Source organism: Mizuhopecten yessoensis, unplaced genomic scaffold (genome assembly GCF_002113885.1).
Source record: "Mizuhopecten yessoensis strain PY_sf001 unplaced genomic scaffold, ASM211388v2 scaffold10479, whole genome shotgun sequence".
NCBI classification, from domain to species: Eukaryota; Metazoa; Mollusca; class Bivalvia; order Pectinida; family Pectinidae; genus Mizuhopecten; species Mizuhopecten yessoensis.
This window is the reverse complement of record NW_018408567.1, coordinates 1,310,943-1,330,157: the sequence shown is the minus strand read 5'-3', so window position 1 is coordinate 1,330,157 and position 19,215 is coordinate 1,310,943. Positions and strand designations below refer to the sequence as shown.

The 19,215-nt window shown below is 38.4% G+C and overlaps 1 protein-coding gene across 5 annotated transcripts in view; it reads right to left on the bottom strand.

Annotated features, from left to right (window-relative positions):
• LOC110460799 (ATP-binding cassette sub-family A member 2-like) overlaps positions 1-19,215 on the bottom strand; it is a 92,132-nt gene that overhangs the window by 7,143 nt on the left and 65,774 nt on the right. For all 5 annotated transcript variants that reach the window (XR_002464061.1, XR_002464060.1, XR_002464062.1 and 2 more), the window contains exons 31-48: positions 16,782-17,387; positions 16,047-16,248; positions 15,436-15,653; positions 15,096-15,156; positions 14,375-14,549; positions 9,782-9,897; positions 9,008-9,155; positions 8,621-8,744; positions 7,676-7,814; positions 7,372-7,492; positions 6,716-6,787; positions 6,344-6,450; positions 4,180-4,321; positions 3,502-3,636; positions 3,016-3,119; positions 1,994-2,198; positions 1,568-1,705; positions 307-486 (exon numbers count right to left, since the gene is read on the bottom strand). Coding sequence is in view for 2 of the 5 variants with exons in the window: in XM_021513954.1 (XP_021369629.1) it covers positions 307-486; positions 1,568-1,705; positions 1,994-2,198; positions 3,016-3,119; positions 3,502-3,636; positions 4,180-4,321; positions 6,344-6,450; positions 6,716-6,787; positions 7,372-7,492; positions 7,676-7,814; positions 8,621-8,744; positions 9,008-9,155; positions 9,782-9,897; positions 14,375-14,549; positions 15,096-15,156; positions 15,436-15,653; positions 16,047-16,248; positions 16,782-17,387 (2,993 nt within the window). In the remaining 3 variants the exon portion in view is untranslated. The remainder of the gene's footprint in view (positions 1-306; positions 487-1,567; positions 1,706-1,993; positions 2,199-3,015; positions 3,120-3,501; positions 3,637-4,179; positions 4,322-6,343; positions 6,451-6,715; positions 6,788-7,371; positions 7,493-7,675; positions 7,815-8,620; positions 8,745-9,007; positions 9,156-9,781; positions 9,898-14,374; positions 14,550-15,095; positions 15,157-15,435; positions 15,654-16,046; positions 16,249-16,781; positions 17,388-19,215) is intronic.

Sequence of the window (19,215 nt, the reverse complement as noted above, 5' to 3'; positions counted from 1 at the left end):
CAACGGTGACCTTGACCTTTGACAATTCAAATTGGAAAACTATCCAAAACGTTTGTAAGGTCTGTATGAACTGAAATTATTGTGCAGAAAACAACATTTTACTCATGGCCTTGACCTGTGGCTTTAGGACCTGAACAGCACTTTGAGGCAACTTTATTTGCTAGGGAAGCAATGTGTGAAGAATGAAATTAATTCACTACTGGTAATTCAAGTTACCAGGTTATATTGTAGAAACCATTATTTTACCTTCGTCATTCAGTATGACTGTTGTAAGATTTTATTATCATGTAGTGTACTAATACTTACACCCGACTCATTTATCCTGAAGGTCGGATCATCCTCATCTGAATCTATTCCGAGCCCATGATCATGTCCATCTAACGAGATCATTGGACAATCATCTTCTACCTCTTCCTCCTCCTCCGTACCGAGATCACTGTTCTCCTCCACGATCTCCACCTGTTTCTTTACGAAGTTGATAAAGACCTGAAATAAAGAAATAGGAAACAATATCAGTATCTCATCATAGTATAAACTTTATTTATTTTACAACAACTATGAAACAAGTCATTTCAACTTATATTAATCACTCTTGTTGGCCGGATGTAAGCGCACGTAGGGTCTTCATGTGGGAGGAAACCGTAGTACCCGGGGAAAACCCACATGCTCAGGCAGGTGACCCTTTACCTTTCCACATCCGATCAGGGAAACGAACCCGGTTGCCTTGGTGAAAGGCGAGTGCGCTATCAACTGCACCACCCGACCACCCATAGTATCTCAACATAAGATATCAGAACCCCAGCTAACCTATGACAAAGAAAACCAGATATACTTGTCTCAGATATTCACTTACAAGTAAGATTCTGTCATGTTGTCAGTGTTCCTTCGGAACTTATTGATGAGTTATTAACAGAGAATCTGTATACTAACAGTATCCAAGGCAGTGATCATCTGAATTGCACCAAATTTTCTACTTAAAAGGGACATCTTGTCTCCAACCCTAAGATTTAACCTGGAAGTAAATTAGGGGATAACCCGACTGTATTTTGAAATTTCCGGCTGTATATCATGATTAAATTATGGCAAATTGAGTTTCCGCGTCACCAGGAAAACGGATATATGCGACAGTATAATCACGATATAAAGCCGCAAATTTCAAAATACAGTAGAGTTATCCCCGTAATTCATACCAATCAAAACCACCAAAAGAAACGATGATTTGAAGACATTTTTGAGTGTTTTCTTCAAATTCTGGGTCTCTCTTCTGTGGATTGGTGACATCAGAAATATGAAAATGAGGCGGAATTAAGTTGACCTTTCGGGGTCACGCTATTGTTTGTGCATCATTAATATTCAATTTCATGACGTGTCAGAGTCAGTCGGGGTCATCTACGTCATTAACAATTGCCATCCGGGCTTCATATGCAAATTTGCGGACGGTATATCATCGCTTTACTGTCGCAAATTCTTTTGATTGACCAATCAAATACCTTGTTACATCTCAAATGAATTAAAATACCCCTTGAGAGATGAATTTGTTCGTAGTTTGTTCATTGGGTATACTTACATTGTCCAGCGTGTTTTGACTGACAGAGTAGTCTTCTATATCAAGGTCTTTCTGTGCCTCCTCTAGTTTGTTGAAAAGCTGGGCCAAGGAAACACTCTGACCCCGTAATTCATATTGTAGTAAGTTATAGTGGTGCTCCTGTAATCAGAAATTGTTAACAAAGGTCACAGTGACGATCTAGTAGTATCTACCTGAACATTATGAGACATTTCATATATACTTGAGGAGGTATCTCAAAAACTAATTTAGTATATCTGACTAATTTATGAGATATCAATGAAACATTTAGTAGTCAATTTGAGATTGATTTAAGATAGCATTATTTCATTTAAAGACATTTCCATTTCATTTGAAGATATCTCTCTTGATATTAAATGATAAGTTGGTTTGGTATACTTTACCATCAGATAGAGAAGAAAATCATACCTTTAATACTACACCAGGGAATTTTCTGTCCACAAATCTCTGGACTGTTTCACTGGAATGGTCAAAGTCTGGTCCCTTCAGTCTGATACTGAATGTGTAACCGTCTCCATATCTGTTTTTCAGGTGCTGTGCACTGCCCAGACACTTAAACTGACCATTCACCATGATGGCCATTCTTGAACACAGGACCTCACATTCCTCCATGCTGTGAAAGAAAATGTGTATCAGCCATTATTTCTACGTAAAAGTTAGAAACATTGACAAGCTAATGTCCTCACCTCATTATCAATTCAATCTTGAGTGAAATTCAAAGTCAAAATGTTATTCACATGACGAAAGTGTGGGTCAATTCAGCATTACCGGTAGGTGTTTATCCTACAGTTTCTGTCCGGCAATAAGCCTATGCCTGGTAATTAGCCCACCCATGTCTAATACTGCTCAGTAGAAATGCTAGCAGATGCTACTCAATTGTCCTTCAAAAAAATATGACGTCCCTTCTTTCAGTCAGAAATGATGTGTTGTCCCCCTGGACTTATTGCATGCAGGACATTATATATCTCCCAACTAATACATTCTAAAGTAACCCCTGATGGCACAGGGTGTGGTAATGGTAGATGTCAGAAAAGTAGAAAGGCAAAAGTTAAATGTTTATCACATGTACATGAGTACATAACGTCGTAACTGAGCTCTCTCCCATCTTGATTTTGTCCGAACCAGAACTGATTTATGATAATGACAGTGTATAACAAGTCAGGAATTCTCGCCAAAGTGGCCAAATTACCTGGTTCTAGGCATTCACTCATTGACAATCTGGTTTAGACAGAATACATTGTACAAAGATATTTCTGTGCTATGTAATGCATCATACTCACGTTTGGTTCATGAGTAAAGTTACCAACTGAAAATTTTATAAAAACCAAGGTTTTCTCAGAAGTACTGTGCAACTATTTTTTTTATAAAAAAACAAGGTTTTCTCAGAAGTACTATGCAGAGTGAAAGAACTAGTGTTTCCTAATTTTTACCTGTGAGATGTAAGGATAACACTTCGTCCGTCTCGTACAAGGCTGAGGATGAGATCCCACAGGAATCTGCGGGAATGAGGATCCATACCTGTGGTGGGCTCATCCTATGTAACAGAAAATACATATCAACACATGTAGACCATATACATACACATTTACACATGTATTATACATCTGTGGAAGATGCTGTTATTATCTTAAATTGAAGTCACATGAGAGGTATCTACCTAGCAGTGACATTGACCTAGCTTATCGATCTGACTAACAGATCAACAGGTACATAAAAGTGACCTTGACATGAATTCAAGGTCATATGGGTCATTTGATGACCTTGGACAGAAACATTTACTCTCTGCTGGGGCACCTGTCTGTGATAACTAATTAGACCTTCACATACGCAGATGGTATTACCTAATACAAATTAATACATAGAATAGAAACCATCCAAGAGTAATTAGTACTGTACAGATACTTGGAAATATTCACCATGAAGATGACGGGTGGATGGCCTATGAGAGCTATGGCTGTGGACAGCTTCCTCTTGTTACCCCCACTGTAGGTTCCTGAAGTTTTGTCAGCATACTGTGTCAGACCAAGCTTCTTTAGGGCCCACTCCACAACCTAAACATCACACAAAACACTTTCAAAATACTGTACAAACTCCTTATTATTGGTTTAAAGGGAGATTAGAGAAATATACTTTTACTGTAGATATTGAGTGTAGAGAAATATAATGGACTCACTAAGAGTAGAAAAAGGTACTTTATCTGTAGTGTTTCTAAGAAGAGAAATGTACTTTTTTTGAGAATAGATAACTATACTTGTTACAGTATAGATTAAATGAAGAGAGAAGCAGAGAAATATACTTTAATATAAGTGATTGATAAAATAGTGACAGCAATATATAATTTCTACAATAGAATTGGATGAGACTGTCTGTCCGATACGACTAAAAGAATTAGGTCACCTGGCTCAATTCATTTGAAAGACATCTGTCAAGATTGATATAAGCATACAGTACTTTATAACTACAGTTGTAGCGAACAGATTAAGCAGAGAGAAATCAAAGGCATCTTCTCTCTAACAAATTATTTCAATCCTGATGATGATAAGTTTACATTTATCAAAGTATCCCTCCAGACCCAGAGGTAGATAAGGCCCTACCTGTTTCTCCTCCTTAGGCGGTATTCCTCGCAGTCTGGCGTACAGCTGGATGTGCTCCCGAGCTGTCAACTCGTCAAATAACGCATCAAACTGCGGACAGTAGCCAATCTTCTGTTGTAATGACAGCATGTCTTTACGCACACTGGTGAAAATTAATTACAGACAAAAATTAACTTCATCTAAATACAGCAGATTTACCTGAAGGCTACAAATCATATGATAAAACAATTCGTGTGATAAATACGTACCTGCAAAGAATTCAACAATGTTACACGAAATAATACAATATGTTGAAACTTGACTTTGAAGCCTTTTCAAATCAGTAAATTTTATTGTGAATTACCACTATCCAGCCATCACGAATCTGGTTGTCTTACTATTCAGCCAAGACTAAGTTGTCCAACTATCCTGCCACCACTAATACAGTTGTCCTACTATCCTGGCACCACTAATACAGTTGTCCTTCTTTCCTGGCACCACTAATACAGTTGTCCTACTATACTATCCTGGCACCACTAATACAGTTGTCCTACTATGAAACCACCACTAATACAGTTGTCCTACTATAAAACCACCACTAATACAGTTGTACTAATATAAAACCACCAATAATACAGTTGTCCTAATATGAAACCACTACTAATACAGTTGTCCTAATATGAAACCACTACTAATACAGTTGTCCCACTATCCTGCCACCGCTAATACAGTTGTCCTACTATCCTGGCCCCACTAATACAGTTGTCCTACTATCCTGTCACCACCAATACAGTTGTCCTACTATCCTACCACCACTAATACAGTTGTCCTACTATGAAATCACCACTAACACAGTTGTCCTAATATAAAACCACCACTAATACAGTTGTCCTATCATGAAACCACTACTAATACAGTTGTCCCACTATCCTGCCACCTCTAATTCAGTGGTCCTACTATCCTGTCACCCCTAATACAGTTGTCCTACTATCCTGCCACCACCAATACAGTTGTCCTACTATCCTGGCACCACTAATACAGTTGTCCTACTATCCTGCCACCACCAATACAGTTGTCCTACTATCCTGCCACCACTAATACAGTTGTCCTACTATGAAATCACCACTAATACAGTTGTCCTAATATAAAACCACCACTAATACAGTTGTCCTATCATGAAACCACCACTAATACAGTTGTCCCACTATCCTGCCACCACTAATATAGTTGTCCTGATATGAAACCACCACTAATACAGTTGTCCTAATATGAAACCACTACTAATACATTTGTCCTAATATAAAACCACCACTAATACATTTGTCCTAATATAAAACCACCACTAATACAGTTGTCCTAATATAAAACCACCACTAATACAGTTGTCCTAATATGAAACCACTACTAATACATTTGTCCTAATATAAAACCGCCACTAATACATTTGTCCTAATATAAAACCACCCCTAATACATTTGTCCTAATATAAAACCACCACTAATACAGTTTTCCTACTATGAAACCACCACTAATACAGTTGTCCTAATATGAAACCACTACTAATACATTTGTCCTAATATAAAACCGCCACTAATACAGTTGTCCTAATATAAAACCACCACTAATACAGTTTTCCTACTATGAAACCACCACTAATACAGTTGTCCTAATATGAAACCACTACTAATACATTTGTCATAATATAAAACCACCACTAATACATTTGTCCTAATATAAAACCACCACTAATACATTTGTCCTAATATAAACCCACCACTAATACATTTGTCCTAATATAAAACCACCCCTAATACAGTTGTCCTATCATGAAACCACCACTAATACAGTTGTCCTATCATGAACCCACCACTAATACAGTTGCCCCACTATCCTGCCACCACTAATACAGTTGTCCTGATATAAAACCACCACTAATACAGTTGACCTACTATCCTGGCACCACTAATACAGTTGTCCCACTATCCTGCCACCACTAATACAGTTGTCCTGATATAAAACCACTACTAATCTTGTTGTCACAGGCCCTATTAAGCTATTCCTTATTTGTTTGGATTTTCAAGGATTTGCTGAATATGAACTGAAATTTGGCTTAAGTTACACAATCATCAACCAATCACATTGCTCGTTACAGAGACTAATGGTTAAAGAGTCTAATTATACAAACCTGTCTCTGTTGAGATGAGCGTCCCCACTGGTCGGCTGTATGTCCCCCGTTAACATTTTGAATGTTGTTGTTTTTCCTGCTCCATTCACCCCTAATAGTCCAAAGCACTAGGAACGGGTAAAAAAGAAAGATCACTTTACTTCAATTCAATTTTCTAAAAGAACTAAAAGAACATTTCCATTAAATCAAAACGATCCCAAATTGTGATAATCAGATATTTGTTACAATAGATAAAAGGATTAGGTCCCAACAACAGAGAGTAGAATTAGGTTATACATGTATCAGCAATCTTTTTATATTTGCTTAATTTGTCACAAATCTTTTATCTAAAGCATTTTTACTTCTCCGAAGGCACTATTCCAAGCCTCTTACCTCCCCTGAGGGTACTCCGAGACACAATCTGTCCACTGCGAGGTGGCGTCCGAGCTTCCGTGTTTTATACACCTGTAAAACATGATTAACATAAGATAATTATACAATGAATCATTCTTAGTTAGAGTTAGCTAGAACTGACAAAAAATATCTTCTATCAAAAAGTGTTTTCAGATATCACACTTGTACTATCTAGTCAGACACCTGGGCCCAGTTGTTCAAAAGGTGGTTAGCTAAAAGTAACAGTTTAACGACATTTTATAACCTTTAATAATTTTGTCAATATACCACGGAAAATCTCACAATTTTGCATGTACATTCACTCAACTGAATACTTGATACCTAGAAAGTCGTAACTAATTCAAAGGTTGAGTCTTAAAGATACACAAAAATTAAGATTTGCACTAATCACTGATCACCTTTTGAACAACTGAGCCCTGGTGAATCTTACCATAGTGATACATACAGCCAGTTTTCAGGCCATATAATACAAGGACCTATATTTCAAACGGTGATAATACAAGATTTGGCATCACTCCAGTAGCCAAACTCCAAACAAGATTTATGAAACCAGGCTCCGCAGATATCTAATTATTATACTACATGTTCTTGCCTTTTTCAGATTCTGCATCAGTAGTGTTACGACTATTTCTTACCTTTGTGAGGTTTTCAATCCTAATGAGGTCGTAACGACCACTTCCTCGTAACAACCGCTTCCTCTCCGTAGCAACATCTATATCCTCATCTGCCAGACTGGACAGCGAGTGGGGTTTACGCCTTATTCGAGTAAAACACAAGTCAGTCATCAATCTAACTGGTATCCAATTTCACAGACATATATGATTTCATAACTAATCTCGTGAATTCCAAGAAAAATTGGTCACAAAAATATGAAACATCTTACTATACTCGATTTTTTTCTAAACAACATCTATATAGCATGTCAGCTATAATGCTCACCTGTAGCTACTTTTGATGAAAAATTTAAATTCTAATAGCAACGTCAGTAGGAAGAAGCTGACCCCAACAATGGCCATTGCAACAAGGTTTCTAGAGGTCAACTCCCAGGTGAAGGGGCTTTTGATCTGGTTGTACTGTCCTGCAAACAAAAATATTATAATTTATTGTAGTGCCTGAAATCTCAACCTCTCTCAATTTCATTTCTCAAAAGAAAATTTAAAACGATAACTAGACAATGTCCTACAGATCGGAAAGGTACTACAGACAACATCTGTGAGAGAAGCATGACCCTAGAAAAATGGCTGAAAGACACGAATGACCCCATTGCTGTTCCTTCTTCCATTTATAAGTTAAACACTTTCTTTTCAAAACAATTGTGACCTTGACCTTTGACTCAAGACATTAAAGTACACTATTGTATAGGGTATCATAGGTAAGGAACACTTGTGTGAAGTTTCATTACATTGTGACCGAAAGTAAGGATGATAGATCAGCGCCAACGATTTTCTATTCATCGACTTCACAACAGAAAACGTAAGCACTTAAAGGTATTTTTTATCCAAACATGATGGAAAATGAGGACTTGCGAGAAATCACAAGAATTGTCTAACTAATAACAGAGATCTTGACCTTTGCACAAGGGTACTTGTGTGGTGTTTCATCAATATCTGTCTGAAAAATGGAGGACAGTGAAGGGAAATCAAACATTTTCTGTAAATCATAACATTGACCTTATCTTTGGACATGGATCCTGATACATGGACTTGTATGAGGTATTGCAGTACTGAATCTTGTACTGTATTAAATTTCATCTTACTTCACCAGGACAAATGAACAGATATGGGCAACATTATAATTACATACATTTCCCATTTCCTGGGAAGGGAGGGGGCATAAAAAAGTGGATTGTAAAAGTGGATAATCTATTTGTTTTAAAAGACTGACCTGTTTTGAAGAAGAATTCATTTTTGTATTCATTGAATGCAATGTCCATGAGTCCTCGTCCCAGACAGTAGTTGGGGAACATGAGGAACACATCTTTGAGGATCAGATGGATTCTGTTCAGGTCCTGTGAAGTAAAAAAACAAAAGTTTTTTAAATACACTAAATGTAAGAACAATTTTACATTATTTAAAATCAGGAGACAGTACAGAAAGAATATCCTTAGGCAGAAGTTACCTCTCTTCACAGGTTTCTGTTACTATAACATGTTTTTTAACTGACCTTTAACTGACCTTGTCGTAGATATTTTACAGATAGTGGTCATTATACACAAGTGACCTCTATACATGTCTGTAAATAGATTTTATCGTAGAGCAACATTGGACTGACCTTGTCGTAGGAGAAGATTTCTAGGAGGAAGCTGCAAACGATACAGGTGATGCCGGTGAAGAGGTTGATGACAATGAGACAGATATAGGCTGTACTTGGTTCCTTGAACAGGAAAGAGGCTGGATACATCACCGGGGTAATGGACCACCTGTAAAAGTAATGAATATGTTAGTAAATGTACAACTGGAAAACCTTTGTGGAATGGTTAAAATATTACAGACCATTCACAACATTCAGGATAATTTTTCTAATATTAATGACTTATCACAATTTATTATATACAGTGCTTTTATTTCAAAATTTATGTATTCATACAACAGATCATCCTCTTACATACAGGTAAATAACTAATACATAACAGTACAGGTAAATCAAGTGTATAGGTATATCACCCCTACAGGTTAAACACCTGTACAGGTAAATCTCCCATACAGGTAAATCACTTGTGCAGGCAAATCAATTGTACAGGTAGATCACCCATACAGGTACAAAGTTAGACAAACACAAGAGTGAAATTTACATTTGTCAACTATAAATGTAAATTACATATATTAACTCATACTGGCATAAAGTATTTACCCACACAGGTAATCACTAATACAGGTAAATTACCCAAATAGGTATATCACCCATACAGGTAAAATTAACAAAAATAAATCACCCATACAGTCAGATCAACCATACTGTTTAAAACATCCTTAGAAGTACCAATTATAGTCATCAATATACATATATTAATTTAGGTACCAGATCCTGGTAGCCAGGTACACTCACCCATACAGGAGGAACAGGGACACCACAGCTGGCATGTTCTGTGGTGAAGTGTATGCTGGGATATGAAACACTTGGAGGATCATGATGATACAGAATGCTGGGATGGTATAGTTACACTGGAATAGAAAAAAGGAATCAATAACACTATAAGAATACATCCCATAATAATGAGGTGGGAATACATCCCATAATAGTAGAGGTGGGAATACATCCCATAATAGTGATGTCATGTTGGAATACATCCCATTACAGTGAGGTGGGAATACATCCCATAATAGTGAGGTGGGAATACATCCCATAATGGTAGAGGTGAGAATACATCCCATGATAGTAGAGGTGGGAATACTTCCCATAATAGTGAGGTGGGAATACTTCCCATAATAGTGAGGTGGGAATACATCCCATAATAGTGAGGTGGGTATACATCCCATGATAGTGATGTGGTAATACATCCCATTATAGTGAGGTGGGAATACACCCCATAATAGTGAGGTGGGAATACATCCCATAATGGTAGAGGCGAGAATACATCCCATGATAGTAGAGGTGGGAATACTTCCCATAATAGTGAGGGGGGAATACATCCCATAATTGTGAGGTGGGAATACATCACATAATAGTAGAGGTGGGAATACATCCCATAATAGTGATGTGGGAATACATCCCATGATAGTGAGGTGGGAATACATCCCATAATAGTGATGTGGGAATACATCCCATTATAGTGAGGTGGGAATGCATCCCATAATAGTGAGGTTGGAATACATCCCATAATAGTGATGTGGTAATACATCCCATTATAGTGAGGTGGGAATACATACTATTATACTGAGGTTGGAATACATCCCATAATAGTGAGGTGGGAATACATCCCATAATGGGAGAGGTGAGAATACATCCCATGATAGTAGAGGTGGGAATACTTCCCATAATAGGGAGGTGGGAATACTTCCCATAATAGTGAGGGGGGAATACATCCCATAATTGTGAGGTGGGAATACATCACATAATAGTAGAGGTGGGAATACATCCCATAATAGTGATGTGGGAATACATCCCATAATAGTGAGGTGGGTATACATCCCATGATAGTGATGTGGTAATACATCCCATTATAGTGAGGTGGGAATACATCCCATAATAGTAGAGGTGGGAATACATCCCATAATAGTGAGGAGGGAATACATCCCATAATGGTAGAGGTGAGAATACATCCCATGATAGTAGAGGTGGGAATACTTCCCATAATGGTGAGGTGGGAATACTTCCCATAATAGTGAGGGGGGAATACATCCCATAATTGTGAGGTGGGAATACATCACATAATAGTAGAGGTGGGAATACATCCCATAATAGTGAGGTGGGAATACATCTCATAATAGTGAGGGGGGAATAAATCCCATAATAGTGATGTGGGAATACATCCCATGATAGTGAGGTGGGAATACATCCCATAATAGTGAGGTGGGAATACATCCCATAATAGTGAGGTGGGAATACATCCCATAATAGTAGAGGTGGGAATGCATTCCATAATAATGAGGTGGGAATACATCCCATAATAGTGAGGTAGGAATACATCCCATTATAGTGATGTCATGTTGGAATACATCCCATTATAGTGAGGTGGGAATACATCCCATAATAGTGAGGTGGGAATACATCTCATAATAGTGAGGGGGGAATAAATCCCATAATAGTGATGTGGGAATACATCCCATGATAGTGAGGTGGGAATACATCCAATAATAGTGAGGTGGGAATACATCCCATAATAGGGAGGTGGGAATCCATCCCATAATAGTGAGGTGGGAATACATCCCATGATAGTGAGGAAGGAATACATCCCATAATAGTGAGGTGAGAATACATCCCATAATAGTGAGGTGGAAATACATCAAATAATAGTGAGGTGGGAATACATCCCATAATAGTGAGGGGGAAATACATCCCATAATTGTGAGGTGGGAATACATCCCATAATAGTAGAGGTGGGAATACATCCCATTATAGTGAGGTGGGAATACATCCCATAAGAGTGGGAATACATCCCATAATAGTGAGGGGGAAATACATCCCATAATTGTGAGGTGGGAATACATCCCATAATAGTAGAGGTGGGAATATTTCCCATAATAGTGAGGTGGGAATACTTCCCATAATAGTGTGGTGGGAATGCATCCCATAATAGTGAGGGGGGAATACATCCCATAATTGTGATGTGGGAATACATCCCATAATAGTGAGGTGGGAATACATCTCATAATAGTGAGGGGGGAATAAATCCCATAATAGTGATGTGGGAATACATCCCATAATAGTAGAGGTGGTAATCCATCCCATAATAGTAGAGGTGGGGAGACATCCCATAATAGTAGAGGTGGAAATACATCCCATAATAGTGATGTGGGAATACATCCCATTATAGTGATGTCATGTTGGAATACATCCCATTATAGTGAGGTGGGAATACATCCTATTATAGTGAGGTGGGAATTCATCCCATAATAGTGAGGTGGGAATACTTTCCATATTAGTGAGGTGGGAATACATCCCATGATAGTGAGGTGGGAATACATCCCATAATAGTAGAGTTGGGAATACATCCCATAATAGTGAGGTGTGAATACATCCCATAATAGTGAGGTGGGTATACATCCCATGATAGTGATGTGGTAACACATCCCATTATAGTGAGGTGGGAATACATCCCATAACAGTAGAGGTGGGAATACATCCCATAATAGTGAGGGGGGAATACTTTCCATAATAGTGAGGTGGGAATACATCCCATAATAGTGAGGTGGGAATACTTTCCATAATAGTGAGGTGGGAATACATCCCATGATAGTGAGGTGGGAATACATCCCATAATAGTGAGGTGGGAATGCATCCCATAATAGTGAGGTGGGAATACAGCCCATAATAGTGAGGTGGGAATACATCCCATAATAGTGAGGGGGGGAGACATCCCATAATTGTGAGGTGGGAATACATCCCATAATAGTAGAGGTGGGAATCCATCCCATTATAGTGATGTCATGTTGGAATACATCCCATTACAGTGAGGTGGGAATACATCTCATAATAGTGAGGGGGGAATGCATCCCATAATAGTGAGGTAGGAATACATCCCATAATAGGGAGGAGGGAATACATCCCATAATAGTGAGATGGGAATACATCCCATAATCGTGATGTGGTAATCCATCCCATTATAGTGATGTCATGTTGGAATCCATCCCATTATAGTGATGTCATGTTGGAATACATCCCATTATAGGGAGGTGCGAATACATCCCATAATAGTGAGGTGGGAATACATCCCATAATAGTACAGGTGGGAATACATCCCATTATAGTGATGTCGTGTTGGAATACATCCCATCATAGTGAGGTGGGAATACATCCCATTATAGTGAGGTGGGAATACATCCCATAATAGTAGAGATGGGAATACATCCCATAATAGTAGAGGTGGGAATACATCCCATGATAGTGATGTGGGAATACATCCCATAATAGTGAGGTGGGAATACATCCCATAATAGTGATGTCATGTTGGAATACATCCCATTATATTGAGGTCGGAATACATCCCATTATAGTGATGTCATGTTGGAATACATCCCATTATAGTGAGGTGGGAATACATCCAATTATAGTGAGGTGGGAATACATCCCATTATAGTGAGGTGGGAATACTTCCCATAATAGTAGAGGCGGGAATACATCCCATAATAGTAGAGGTGGGAATACCTTCCATAATAGTGAGGTGGGAATACTTCCCATAATAGTGAGGTGGGAATACATCCCATAATAGTGAGGAGGGGGGAATACATCCCATAATAGTGATGTGGGAATACATCCCATGATAGTGATGTGGGAATACATCCCATAATAGTGATGTCATGTTGGACTACATCCCATAATAGTAGGGGCGGGAATACATCCCATGATAGTAGAGGTGGGAATACATCCCATAATAGTGATGTGGGAATACATCCCATAATAGTGAGGTGGGAATACATCCCATAATAGTGATGTGGGAATACATCCCATAATAGTGAGGAGGTGGGAATACATCCCCTAATAGTGAGGGGGGAATACATCCCATAATAGTGATGTGGGAATACATCCCATAATAGTGAGGGGGGAATGCATCCCATAATAGTAGAGGTGGGAATACATCCCATAATAGTGAGGTGGGAATACATCACTATTATGGGAATACATCCCATGATAGTGATGTGGGACTACATCCCATAATAGAGAGGTGGGAATAGATCCCATAATAGAGAGGTGGGAATAAATCCCATAATAGTGAAGTGGGAATACATGCCATAATAGTGAGGTGGGAATACATCCCATAATAGTGAGGGGGGAATAAATCCCATAATAGTGAGGGGGGAATGCATCCCATAATAGTAGAGGTGGGAATACATCCCATAATAGTGAGGTGGGAATACATCCCATAATAGTGTTTGAAAATATTTGTTTACCCTTTGATACTAACATGGAAGCACAAATTGTATAGTCATAATTACATTAATAACAGAATAGAATTAATATTAAATATGTTGACATAGTTACCATATCCCACACGTAGTTACCAAGCCAGTACATGACTGGGTCAATGCCACTGACAAACTGTAGATGCTTGGCCTTGATGGAACGCTCATACACCAGGAATACGACAAAACTGGCCGGCACAAACGACATGGCAACAATGATGAAGATGGAGATGAGAACATCGGATCCCTGGAGACTGCATGGCAGCAAGAAAGGAACACCAGGTCAATATGTTATTATTCAAGTATTGTATGATTATTCAAGTATTGTATGATACTGTAAATCAGTTAAGCAATAAGACACATTTAATGAATTCAACTGTTGAGGAAAGAAAAGCATTGGAATCTAGGGGAAAATGTAAACAGTCAAAATCATCAGCTATCCCTTTCCTCAATTATCAGTTTTTTTATTTACTGACACATATGTACTACTTATCTAAATGAAAGTCTGTTTTATTGTGTTGTATTATATGAACATGTATATTCATATGGAAACCTCAGTACAATATATGATTTTGTATTGGTTTGTCATTGAAGGGGGGGGGGTTCTGGCAACATATCACAAACTGGCACAGTGCATCTCTAAATTCATTTTGAAAGGTTTCACTTACCTATCTGAAGCATAAATGTGCCAGTGTTATACAAACAATGTTAAAAATCACTTATTAAATCTGTGACAGTCACTTGACATAATCAAAGGCACTGCACAATTTTACAAAACTCAGGATTTGATAAATACTTACATGTAGTCTTTATTGAGCTTGTTGTTGGTCTGATTTAGGGGATGGTTAATCACAGTTATACCTGAAATATGGACCAAACATGTCTATAATACCAATTCACTGGACATACGTAACACCTGTCTGTTATATGTTCATACACATTTCATTGGCGTATGAAGAGGCACCACATATTTTTTGTCATTAATTTAATTGTTTTGATCCTCGTGTATCCTTAAGGAGCACTATCACAAATCCCCAAAATTGAACCAGAAATGCTTCTGCTTCTGTTAAGAGCAGTATTATTTACAGATCAGCTACCAATTGGTTACTGGGAATTTATAGAAGGAATCACTTAACTCACCATATGCAGCCGGGTGTCCCTTGGACTTGGGAAGATTGGCTCTCAGAATGGCATTATTGATGGTGTTGAGAAAGACCGGCATAGCATGGTAGCCCTTGTGATTGTACCAAGCCTTGGCCACTCGCCTCACAGCAAACTTGCGAAACATCGTCGGGGCAGATTTTCCAAAACCTTCAGGGACCACGTTGCTCTCCAAACCAAATGAAAATGCTCCATATCTAAAAACATTTTTTTTTTAATTTTTAGTTTTATGATTGTTCACAAAATCGATTTTTCATTTTTGTAGCCTACATTCAATTAAAGTAAAATTCCCAATGGTCCTCAAATTTCTTTGTCCTGTTAACAGTGTTTTTCAACCAAGATTTTACAACAGCCTGTTCTACATGAATTGGGAAAATATGGCATTATTGTTATTCAAATTTGGAAGACATTCCTCTGGTTTCTTTATTACTACAAGCAATTTATTTAGCTAGGGTAAGCAGCCGGAATTTGGCTGTAAAAATGTGGGCAAACAATAAAAATAACCTTCCCGTGAATTAAAATAACTATATAAAGGAGTATGCATTATATACAGAGCATCGGCAGCTAACAACTTTGTTCTAATTCGATACCTGTGTAGTCGATACAAGGCGTCCTGGGTGTACAGGAGGAACTTCTCAGTGTTGGTCCCTGTGACGTTCTGGACTTTGTCCCTGGTTACCACCTGGAAATCTGGTGGATGGGAAAATGTGCTGGATCCCGGACAGACGAAGCCCGATTTATCTTTTGCACAGTGACAGGTAGGGTAGTACTTAATCTCCTCTGATGGGCTCTCTACAGGGCATGACATAAACCAGAAGTTAACAATACAATACAGTCAATAATACATGTATTTCTTCTGCAACTAGTTTAGTTTTAAAACAGTTAAAATATATGACTTGTATATCAAACACCAATACATAAATATTCATTTGTAAAAAGATCACTGTATAAAGCTTCAAATTATTATTATTTCTGTGTTTTTTCATCAAAATATTAATACACGTGTGGTGAAGATTTAGCTGCAAAACAGGTAGGTCAGTTGTGTCAGATAGTTTGATTGAAATTGACCTGAAAAAATTACTAGAGCACATTTATCTGACTACTAATTTTAAACATGTATTTGTAGGCCTCTTGTTCAGTTTCAGTACGTAAGCAACAATACTTCAATATCTTAATATTGACAAGATCGTAAAACGATATCTGGATCTGGAAATTGTTTCCGCTGTGGATGAATTTTCGGGTTGAATAATTCAACAAAAATAACACTACTGCAAAAAGAACCCAATAAATAGTATCTACTTGTTCTTTGTAATTTAGGTAAGTACCTGGTGAAGGAATCGTGTAATTGTCATCTAAGTTGTCCTCGTTGTTGATAATCTGTACTCTGGGGACATAGCTCTTTATGTGTATCCCCGACACAAACACCTTTCCGCACTGTGTCTCGTAGTACCGGTATAACAACTCGAACTGTTTCTGGTTTCCTGTGATGTTGCTGGGGTTGTGAAAGCCAAATGTGCGATCATGTGTAGACTTCAAAACACAAGTCGCACCCACACCAGACGCCAAGTGAAATGTCTGCATCAGTTCCAAAGGACCTGCATCCAACGAGTCGGAATAGTTTGTAATCCTCGGATTTTCATTTGTATAAGGAATGTAGTTTCCTTTAGGTTGAGTGACATTGAAGTATTGTGAAGGGCTCAATTCAATTGGAGGAGGGTCCTTAACCTTCGGAGCAGACAGAGCCACGGTCATGGCGACAGACACAAACAAAGCTGGCAGAATGATCTGAGAGAAAAGTCCCTTGTAGTTACGTGTGATGTAGTGAAATCGTTTTATAAGCACAGCTCTCAGCTGATTCAGACGTAGCCATTTCTTGCTGAGGCGATAGGTTCCATTTCCATTACAGCTGGAAGGACCGTCTCGTTCTGGTCCTGCAAACACAGAAATATTTTTTAATATGTAATCAATTTCAAGCACTGATCCAGAGATTGGTGGGGTACACTCAGCTCAATTACAACTCAATGCACCCTAAGATAAACAAGAGGCCCAGAGGGCCTGTATCGCTCACCTGGAGAATAAAGCAACCATGGGAAATTATTCTTATTACATAAAATATCTCCAATGGTAATCAGAGGAAGAAAGATTTTAAAGATTTAAACCTCAAATTCCCCTATTGGGCCCCAGAGGATCCACACCCTCCAATTATACAAATTTTAGTCCCCTTTGCCAAAGGAAACTCCATGTCAAATGTGGATAAAATTCCTCCAATAGTACAGAAGGAGAAGGAGAAGGATTTTAATGATTTTAATCTCAAATTCACCTTTTGAGCCCTGCCCCTCTGCATCCAGTGGGGACACAGTGCAGAGGGGCCACACCTGATGTTTATACAAAATAAAGTTGCCTTTGCCCAAGGATGCTCCAGGCCAAGCTTGGATAAAATCCCTCCAATGGTACAGAAGGAGAAGGATTTTAAAGATTTAAACCTCAAACTCCCCTCTTGAGCCCAGCCCCTCTGCACCAAAAGGGGCCATACCCACCGTTTATACAAAATTGATTCAACTTGGCCCAAGGATGCTCAAGACCAAATTAGGATAAAATCCCTTTTTCCCTATGATAGAAGAATGTCAAAGATTTTACCTCTATTTCCCCTATTGGACCCGCCCCTCTGCCCCCAGGGGGTACAAACTCACAGTTTACACAAAATTGAGTCCCCTTGGCCTAAGGATGCTCCAGACCAAATTTGGATAAAACCCCATAATCTTTATGGTAGATAAGGATTTTAAAGGTTTTACCTCTATTTCCCATATTGAACCCCACCCCTCTGCCCCCACGAGGGCCACAGTCACCGTTTATACAAAATTGAATGTCCTTGGCCTAAGGGTGCTCCAGACCAAATTTAGTTAAAATCTACTGGGCTGTTCAGGACTAGTAGTGTTTTAAAGGAAAAGTTGATTGACGGACGACAGACGACGGATGCCGCTCCTTCGGACCAGTTATGCTAAAAAGAGGCCAAAAGGATTTAATAGCTCACTTGCTTTTTTCCCCTAAAATGATATAGAGGATCTGTCATAAGTTTCACTTCATATTAGATTTATGATACAAGTTTTAAAATCCAAAACGAGTATCATAAATTTAATATGAAGGGAAACAAATGACAGATTCTTTTTACCATATAATACAAAGTAAACTGTATAACTGTGATCTAAGACGAATATTTTGCACTTGGCCGCCTCTGAAACGATGAAAATAGCGTCCGCTTCACAATGACGTGACGTCACATTGATTATTCCTATTCAATTGTGACGTCATTTCCGAGTGATATTACACACATTACATTAACATTATTTATGTGATGGCTTTATGACACTGCATAACATATGTAGAAAATAGTGGTAACTTTCTTAGGCGGATCCATGCGTGGATTCGCAAGAGCTCCTCACTAATTTAACATTATGAATCAAACGGAGGCCAAAAAGCCTTTATAGTTCACCTGCTCTTTTTCCCTACAAAAAATATTATATTATTTATAACATCAGCACTGCTCATCTGCCCACAGTGGAACCACATTGAATCCCCTTGGCTCTGGTTGGCACCAATATATCAAATTAGTCAAAATCACTTTAGCCAAAATGGACAAAAATATTTTTTTTATGGGAAGCTTAATGATTAATGAATACCCTGCCATTAATTGGAGCACATGGTATTTTGTTACGCAACAACACATACTCATTCCCCCCCCCCCCCCCCCCCCCCCCCCCC